Genomic DNA, 9,662 nt, shown 5'->3' on the forward strand with positions numbered 1-9,662 from the left:
TGAAAAAGAAGTCAACAGTGTAAAATATTTAGGGACAGAGGAAGTATGAAATAGATAGATGTGAAACTTGTCGATGCATGCCTAACTAGTCAAACACTTGTGCAGTCCATGTAGTGTATATCTATACGCAGTTGCTTGAGTAGAAAAAAGTTACAGGTTACCTCCGTTTCTATAAGGAAGCACGGTCACACACATGCTGGGAGGACTGTGCAATTAGAATGCTTCCTTGGAGTAAAATAGATAAAAACTTGTCCAAGCCGGTCAAGTTCAAACTAATTAAACCAATAGAAACCATAACAATTTTAAGAATTCACATATATATATATATATATACTCGCATGGTATTAATCACTACCAAAATCCAGAATTTTCATGTGGGTGATGAATTTTTATGAGGGGCGAAACTGACCTGCCATGGAAATTGTATTTTTGTGGGAGGGAATCATAACCGCCAAGAAAATAGTAAATTATCTTGTCGAGTCCTTTGCACCGCCACGATAATTTTTTTTTAATTTCATTGCACCACCAGGAAAACCAATGCATGAACCCAAATTTTAGCTGGTGCTCACATGCGCGCGATTTGCTCCCGCTCTAGCAAAAAAGAAGCGCGAATTGAAAAAAAAACGCGCGAGAAGACAAAAATATAGGCATGGCCGTGTGTCTCCGTGCACCAAAAGCAAACCAAAAGAAAGCATCACCTCTCTCTCTCGTCCTCTCTTTCTCCTCTCTACTCACTGTCTTAAATCCACCCCCAAATCTTCTTCGCACCTGCTTGCTTCCACCAGAGCTGGCTCTCTCCTACTAATGAAGATGAGTTTCTCGCCGGGGTCGCAGCGAAGGGAGGGGCGGTGAAGGGTGTGGTCTACATCTGAGACCAACACATACACCAGATCTGTTTCTCCTTAAGACAACTTTTGCTTACATCAATGGCAGATTTTTCTTTTGTACCTCGTGAGGAGATGAATCTATTCCATGGGGTCTTGATTTTGGTCTTGTTAATGGCTAGTGCTTTAGTATTTGAGTTCAGATTTTGGGTATAGCTGAGCAACGAGTAGAGAAAGCAAAGGGGCAAGAGGAATACTACGATCTGATTTTTTTTTTGCTTCCAATTTTTTCAAGGATGAATAGTGGATTTGAGCTCTGAGACTTGGTGACAAACTGCCTGCCTCTCCGTCCAACAAGCTACACATATCTCATCCAAGACAGTGGTAAGTATTTGTGTTTCCCATTTTATTATTAAAATACAATAGGTTCTCATGAGTTGATAATCCATTCTCCCTTCACAAGTTTTTATTCCTCCGTAGTTATTTTGTGCTAGAATCTGTAGCCCGCAATGAATTATCTATATTTGTGCTAGCTGCAAATTGATATGCAAATGTGTGCCTTCATAGATAGGTTGAGGCGCTGAGCTTAGAACATAGTTTTTTCAGGTGAACCCATATTTTTGCGTGGACTTATTGTTGCTTGTTTTGGAAAAATAGAAATAAGTGCCAGCTAGAAAGCAACCAGTCTTTGGAACCATCGTGTGGTATTGACCATCCCAGAGACAAACACTAACCTTTGGCAGGGTAAATAAAATATTACATGTACTAACATTCGGGATGGTTATAATAATAATAAATATGAGAATTACACGGTCATATAGCGTTGCATACTTCATGGTATCTTTCCATACCATCAAATACCTGTTAAGATAAAATTTGTTATTATGCTCGCATTTTTAATACAAATAATTCACATGTTATGTTATGAATTAGAATGTATATGTTCTATAAGCTGCACAAAAGTAATTGGTTTGGTTTGTAAGTATCGCAAGTATTTAATATGTAGTATTGTATTTCCCTACATTTTTTCCTAGCTATATTTGGTCGATACTGGTAGCAAATCATTGTTAAACTGAAATTTTTATGCTGCTTATTTTTCTAAAACAGAATAATTAAATGGCAAACCGTGACTGGATGTACAATGGTTGGTCACGTGGGAAAGCTCCCTCTAATGATTGGATTGAAAACACAAACCATTTCTTAGATCGTGCATTTTCTATGCCTAATCTGGTTGAAGATGGTACTATTAAGTGTCCATGTGCCCTGTGTCGAAACTATGTTACGCAAAAAAGGTTTGATGTGGAGATGCATTTATGTAAATATGGGTTTAGGGTTGACTACAGAGTATGGACATCACATGGGGAGGAAGCTATCAATAGTCAGGCTGAAGATAGTAGTCAAGAGAGTGTTGATGAAATTGATCACATGGCTGATATGCTGCTTGATCTAGGTGGTGACTGTCCACCATCAATTGATGAGGAGCCAACGGCATCTGCTCAGGCTTTCTATAGGATGGTTGATAATGCTGATCAACTAGTGCATGAGAACACAACACACTCATCTCTTTCCGCTGTGGCACGTTTGCTAGCTCTGAAATCACAATACAATATGTCAGTTGCACATTTTGAAGCAAACTTAGAGTTAATCCATGAACTTTTGCCTGTAGACTGTAAGTTGCCCAAGGATTTCTACCAATCAAAGAAACTATTAGAAGGGCTTGGTATGCCATATCTAAAAATTGATGCATGTTATAACAATTGCATGCTTTATTATAAAGAGAATGAAAATAAAGATAGGTGTGACGTTTGTGGTATCTCTCGCTACGAGGAAGGCCAAAGCAAAGTCCCACGTAAAGTCTTGCGGTACCTTCCCATCACAGATAGATTACAAAGGTTATATGCACATGCAAAGACCGCGAAGCAAATGCAGTCTCATAGATGCTCGACATTTGGTAAGATGAGGCATCCTTGTAATGGGGAAGCATGGCAACAGTTTGATAAAGACTTTCCTAACTTTGCTAGTGATCGTAGAAATGTGCGGCTTGCTTTTGCAACTGATGGTTTTACACCTTTTAATCTGAGTGCAGCCCCCTATTCATGTTGGCCAGTTTTTGTTACTCCATTAAATCTTCCACCAAGCTTAATCATGAAGTCAGAATATATGTTTCTTGCCCTCGTAGTTCCTGGTCCTGAACATCCTGGAAAGAAATTGAATGTTTTGATGCAACCTATAGTTGATGAATTAATGAAGCTATGGGATGGGGTTGAAACTTGGGATGCTTCACAGAACAAAAATTTTACAATGCGTGCAGCCTATCTATGGTCTGTCCATGATTTCCCTGCTTATGGTAACTTTGCTGGATGGAGCACTCATGGTAGATTTGCATGTCCAATATGCTTATCTAAAAGTAAAGCCTTTCTACTTCATCATGGTCACAAGCCTTGCTGGTTTGATTGCCATAGGCGGTTCTTACCTAGAGACCATGAATTTAGATTTCAAGCAAATGCATCTCGCAAGAACACAATTGTGTTGGATGAGCCTCCAAGGCATTTAACCGGGGAGAAAATTCTGGTAGAAATGAACAGTCATACAACCAATTCAAAAACCTTTGGTAAATTGCATAATTGGACTCATATTAGTTGTTTTTGGCAACTACCATACTTTCATAAATTGTTGTTGCCGCATAATATTGATGTAATGCATAATGAGAAAAATGTAGCTGAAGCTATATGGAATACATGCTTTGACATACCTGATAAGACTAAAGACAATGCTAAAGCAAGGCAAGATCTAGCTGAGATTTGTAACCGTCCATCCTTACATTTGGTGCTAAAGGAAAATGGTAAGTGGCACAAACCACGAGCCCCATTTTGTATTGAGAAGAATGACAAGACAATAATTCTTAAATGGTTTCAAGAGCTCAAGTTTCCCGATGGGTACGCAGCCAACATTAGAAGAGGAGTTAACTTATCGCAGCGAAAAATCTTTGGATTAAAGAGTCATGACTATCACATCTTTATGGAACGCTTGCTTCCCGTTGCATTCCGTGGCTTCCTTCGAGAAGAGACATGGGTGTGTTTGGCTGAGCTTAGTTTTTTCTATAGGCAACTATGTGCCAAAGAATTAAGAAAGGATACCATATGCAATTTAGAAGAGCAAATTGTTGTTCTTTTATGCAAAATGGAGAAGATATTTCCTCCGGGATTCTTCAATCCTATGCAACATCTAATTATTCATCTTCCTCGTGAGGCTCGACTAGGAGGCCCCGTTCAAGCCCGTTGGAACTATCCATATGAGAGGTAAACTTATAGATTGCTGGTTATGCATCAGTCTATAATAATATCTTCTAAATTATTTTGTTGGTTTATATAGGAAAATCCAAAGGCTTAGAAAGAAAGTACGAAACAAGGCTCGTGTTGGAGGTTGTATTCTTGAGGCTGAATTAGTTGAGGAGGCCACGAATTATCTATCACTTTATTTTAAACCCACAGCTCGGTCAGTTAGAAACAAGATTCCTCGGTACGATGATGGTGCATGTACCTTTGAAAGTTCATGTAATATTGAAATCTTTAAGTACCCCGGCCGGTGCAGTAGCCCACGAGGTATACGTTCACTCTCAACAGAAGAGTATGAGGCTGCATTCTTATGCATATTGACGAACATGCCAGAGATGGATGGACTCTTCAAGTACTAGCCCTCAATCTATTTTTTATTTTTTTCATATAATTTTTTGGTGCCATGCTAATATATTGGTTTTCCTAGAAAATTTGATGAGAAACATTGGAAGAGCAGAATTAAACCAAAGCCTGAACAACTACGAGACTTAAGGTTAAATGGGTGGAAGACTAGTCGTGGAAAGCATGGGCCAAATTTTTTTGATTGGTTCAAAGAAGAAGTAATATTTTCTATCACTTTCACATTAAAGTAATGTAGCTTTATGTATACACCTACAACTAACACATCAAACTATATTTTGGTTGCAGTGCATGGTAACATCTAGCATTGATATTGCCTTACATCAAATATCTTATGGATTTCGCCAAAGGGTTTCGAGTTATGGGTGCTATGATGTGAATGGATATAGATTTCGGTCAGAGGAGTATGAGAGAACAAGATCTGGATTGACTACTGTTAACACTGGTGTTTGTGTGTGTTGTATTGATGAAAATGATAATGAACTAGAGTACTATGGTGTGATAAAGGACATTATAAAAATAAAATGGGAGGGAAGTTTGCAGCTAGAGATAGTTCTGTTTGATTGTCAGTGGTTTGATCCAACAGTGAGGGGCACTAGGTGTACTGAAAATCTAGGGCTGGTGGAGATTAAGTGTACCTCTAGGATTTCAGTTTTTGAACCATTTGTCATGGCAAGTCAAGTTAAACAGGTTTATTATGTGCCTTATGCTTGTAAGAACAGATCAGATCTAGCAGACTGGTGGGTTGCATATCAAGTTACTCCGCGTGGTTGTGTACCTCCCCAAGATAATAATGATGATTCAAACTCTCCCGATGGAACTAATGAGGAAGTGTTAGTTTATCAAGAAGACGGACTAGCAGGAACTTTTGTAATTGATTTAGGGGTTGATCTAGATAATATAACTTCAACAATATCAGATGAGATAACTAATCCTAAGGACTTGGAATTTCTATCTAAACTGAATATCGAAGCTGAATGTGAAGCTAATATGGATGACGATGAAATATATGAAGAAGATGAAGAGGATATTGATGAGGATCAGCATGAACATCCACCTCATAATATTCAAGATCCAACTTTTGATCCAAATGATTTTTGATTTCCATTTATTTATATTGTAGTCCTACTTGGAATTTATTGGACATCACTTGTTACTAGTTACAACTCAAGCAAAAGTCTTGTTGAATGAGTCCATCTTTATATTTGTTAATGGTTTCATTTACATGTGTGTACTACGTGCTATTCTATATTAGTTTATGCATATCTTTATTTGCATTTGTTCCTGTACTTGGTTATGTGTTCCTGAAGTTAAAATATTTTCATTTTTTACTTGAAATTTGCAATGAACTTAACATTATTTTGAATTGCAGGAGATGCACAGTCTCCGCCATAAAACTCTCATGGGTAAGCAGTGTGTAGCAAATGTGGTGTCAACAGAAAAAGCAGCGGTGATGGTGTTTGTTCTGAAAAGAGCACTGCTATTTGGTGATAGTTCTGAAAGAGTTAGCATTGATGGAGTAAATTCTAAAAGGACTTGTGCTGCTAGTGCTAACTCTAGAAGAGCTGGTGCTGATGATGTTAGCCCCATAATGAATAGTGGTGGTAATAGCTCCAGCCAATGCAATGCAAACTCAAGTGGTGTTCATAGTAAGGGGGCTTGTGGAAATCCTAAAAAAAGAGGGAGAGGGAAAATGTCCAGGACACAACTAAAATTGCCTCCACGTGGTCAGAGGGTTGAGCTGATTCCAAAGGGTGACAGGTAAGAAAATGTTTCTCACTGCAGTACTTCTATCATTTATACCAATAAATTAATGTAGGTCACATTCTCTTCAAGCAAGGTATGCAGTTTAGTGGGAATGTCAATCGTCTATTTGATTAGTACAGCAATCTGACATGTTTGGTTCTATGTCACACAGCCAATTCAGATATGCAAATTATGACCCAAACGGTTTGATGTATGCCTCACAGGTGGGAGCTATTCTTAAACGACAATACCCGAGCATTATCAAAGTGTACAATGATGAAGGTGATATTGTGGATAAACATCCTACTATGTCATGGAATGATTTCTTTTGGAAAAAGAATGACAGTGGAGTGTCATATGCTAGACAAGTAAAGCAAGAGTTCTGGGTATTAAAACTTAACTAGCATGTTACATATAAATTCTGCTATTTTGTTGCATACATAACCTTTTCCTTCTGGTACATATGTAGAGATTATTTTTTGTTAAGCCACAACTTATGAGAGAGGCTGACCAAAATTTGGAGAATTATTTGGTGAAAAGGGTTACAAATATGATGCACCAAGCCCGTTTGGATGCTGTCAAGTTATATTATGACAAGTTTAAAGGTGAAGACTCTGATGATACTCGTGCACGTACTATAGAACTCACAGGAGCACAATACTTGAAGGCTAAGCTTGACTGGTGTGATAAGGGTGCATGAGCTCTCCTCTCCCACTATTGGACCACGAAAAAGTACAAAGAAAAGAGAAAGAAAGCCCAGGAGTCACGAATGAAATCTGATGATATTGCTCAAAATAGAGGGGGTTCACGAAATTTTGCAGAGACACAACAATACATGGTATGGCATCATTGTACTACTTTCACTTCATTCATTTACCTTTACTATTTACAGTTTCATATGGATAATTGAACTTTGTTGGTCTTATAGGATTTTACTTTTGGTGTTGAAAGGGCCAGCACTTTAAATACTTATGCTGTAATGAAATCTGGAATGAAAAATGTGGATAAAACTGGTTGCAGTGGTCCTATCCCTAGTCAGAAAGCACAAAGAGTCTTGGTATGTCATACATGACTATGGTATCTTTATTTTAAAGAAAGATTGCTATATTTCTTATCTTTCCATACTTTTATTTTAGGATGACTACAAAGCGAAAACCCAAAATGAGAACTCACAAGAATTGGATGGAAAGATTTTGTACTCCATTGGAGGAGGCCTGTCCCATGGCCGTGTACCGATAGGCAATGGTGCTGTCAAGAAGGCGGATGTTTTGGCAGCTACTAAATCAAGTATTGTTAGGCCAACCAAGTCTGCTTCCTATCAGTGTGTCATTGAAGAAAACACTAAACTAAAGATCAATGAGATTAACATTGAAGAAAATAGTGTTAACCGTGAGCTTATCATGGTAATAATTGTTTCTTAGCCTCCAACAATGTTCCTGTTCATGCATGTTCATTCAAGTGCCTTTTTATTGCAGAGTATTTTTACTAATCTTGGACAAGAACCACCTGCTACTCTACTAAGTCGTCTAGCGAATATTGATGCACGTCGTCACGAGGTTTGGACGATGACTAATTTTTTTAGGCTAATGCATTATTTCAGCATTCAGAGGGCATTGCCTTAACCTTGTTTATGTTCATAAGCATGGACTTATTGCTCTGCATAGCCTTATACTGTGTTAATTCACTATATCAGTAGTTCTAAAGCTAGTCACTATTAATAGAGCATATTAAAAACATGCATTTGATTCTCTTCCAGGCAATGGGGTCATCACATTCTGGCTCTGACTTAGATGATGACATGGGTAGTAACGAGGACTTGGGTGATGGTGTTTACAGCGATGAAGACTCGGATGGTGATATGCACACGAATGGTGATATGGGTAACAGTGAGGATGAGCGTGATACTATGCACTGGGATGAGAACTTGGATGTTGAGGTGCACATGACTGATGACGTTGATATTCACAACAATAGCTACAATGGCCTAGGTGGTAAGAACTTCATTGACATAGATCGTGAAAACAACTTCCATGACCTTGATGATTATGACTAAGAAGGCGGCAAGTGAATTCTTGTAATTGGAAGCAACACAATAGCAACTGATGTCAATAGCTCTTAGTGGGATCTATTGTTTTCAGACATCCTTTTGTTGGAGACATAATGTTGTATTATTACCTTATATATGTGGTGCTTAGGAAATGTAGCTTCTAAGTGCAGACCTGTAATGGATTCATGGATCTTTAGTTAATTAACCATGGTTTAACTATTTTAATGTTACATGTTTAGTAATTTTTATTTGCATGTGTAATTGGGTTAGTTCGATCGGTTAATCCGTGAAATAGTGGTGTACATTAATGTTCTAATCTCTTTTTTCATGGCGGTTCTAACATATTTTCCTTGACGTTTACACCATCACATAAATGGATAAACTTGGCGGTTGCACACTATCACAATAATCAATAAAACTGACGGTTCAACACCGTGATGAAAATGAATAAACTTGAGGGGACATCACTGCCACGAAAATTCGATTACCATGGCGGTTTCATTCAAATTCGTGGCGTTATGCGAAGATATGGATATCATGATTTCCTTGGCAATAGTTGCCGCCATGTAAATTAAACCCGGCGGTTAACCGTCAAGAAATTTCATTTTTCTTGTCGCTCTACTCGTGAGTGCTTTTGCGTGGCGGCTAACCGACAAGAAGCATTTCCTTGGCGGTTTTGGTACTTTTCGTGGCGGTTTTTCCCCCTCATAAAAATTCTGGATTCTGGCAGTGAATTATGGATATATTATTCAATTATATTAAGAGTAATTGCAGTAAAAAGAATTCGAATTCATCTGAAGATAATTAATGAAGAGATGATGAGTATAGTTAAGCATACCATTCTGTAGGTAAACACGGAGCCAGTAAAGCTGAAGTGTGAGCCGCGGTGTGTTCATGACCATTCCAAGCACGACTTTTCAAGTACACGCTGAAGCATATACTCACAAAATAAAATTGAGTTCAGCAATTTGTCAGTTCTAATCCTTTGAACAAATCCTAGTGGGCTCGTAGCAAGGGTTTACGTACCGTGCATCGCAATGTACCGCTGGCGGACGGCGGCAGTAAAACCACGGTAACCGCCTGAATTTCGAATAAAATTTAAAACAATTTGATTGTTTAGTAAAGTTTAATGTGGTTTTACGATGTTCAACACCAGTTACTGCGCACTAAACACTAGTACCGCTAGGGGCCAGTAAGGCAGTAACGTTACCCCACGGTTTCGTAAACCGGCCTGTTGTACCACGTGATTTTTTTCCCGTAAATTGATGCATTATTGTCTTGTAATCATATCAAAGAGAGAAAAAAAATTCAACGTTACTTAATTAAGTTTCGTCGACTCTCGATCTTGTT

At 38.3% G+C, this 9,662-nt stretch overlaps 1 protein-coding gene across 4 annotated transcripts; it reads left to right on the top strand.

The window, feature by feature from the left end:
* Window positions 1-682: 682 nt before the first annotated feature.
* Window positions 683-8,552, top strand: LOC102717211. Of its 4 annotated transcripts, none has more exons than XM_006664906.3 (8): window positions 683-1,208; window positions 5,892-6,280; window positions 6,490-6,651; window positions 6,735-7,103; window positions 7,194-7,322; window positions 7,402-7,668; window positions 7,741-7,821; window positions 8,022-8,552. In XM_006664906.3, exons 4-8 carry the CDS (start codon window positions 7,035-7,037, stop codon window positions 8,316-8,318), a joined length of 843 nt encoding a protein of 280 aa, XP_006664969.1. In that variant the 5' UTR covers window positions 683-1,208; window positions 5,892-6,280; window positions 6,490-6,651; window positions 6,735-7,034; the 3' UTR covers window positions 8,319-8,552. The 4 variants fall into 4 exon arrangements, 2 of the variants coding, with proteins under 2 accessions (XP_006664969.1, XP_015698976.1); XM_015843490.2 differs by having other exon boundaries at window positions 7,217-7,322; XR_424031.2 differs by lacking the exons at window positions 6,490-6,651; window positions 6,735-7,103; window positions 7,194-7,322; ... (1 more) ...; window positions 7,741-7,821; window positions 8,022-8,552 and adding exons at window positions 1,932-4,123; window positions 4,197-4,511; window positions 4,587-4,719; window positions 4,808-5,746 and having other exon boundaries at window positions 5,892-5,910.
* The last annotated feature ends 1,110 nt before the right edge of the window (window positions 8,553-9,662 follow it).

The sequence above is a fragment of the Oryza brachyantha genome, chromosome 1, assembly GCF_000231095.2.
Source record: "Oryza brachyantha chromosome 1, ObraRS2, whole genome shotgun sequence".
Lineage (NCBI taxonomy): Eukaryota > Viridiplantae > Streptophyta > Magnoliopsida > Poales > Poaceae > Oryza > Oryza brachyantha.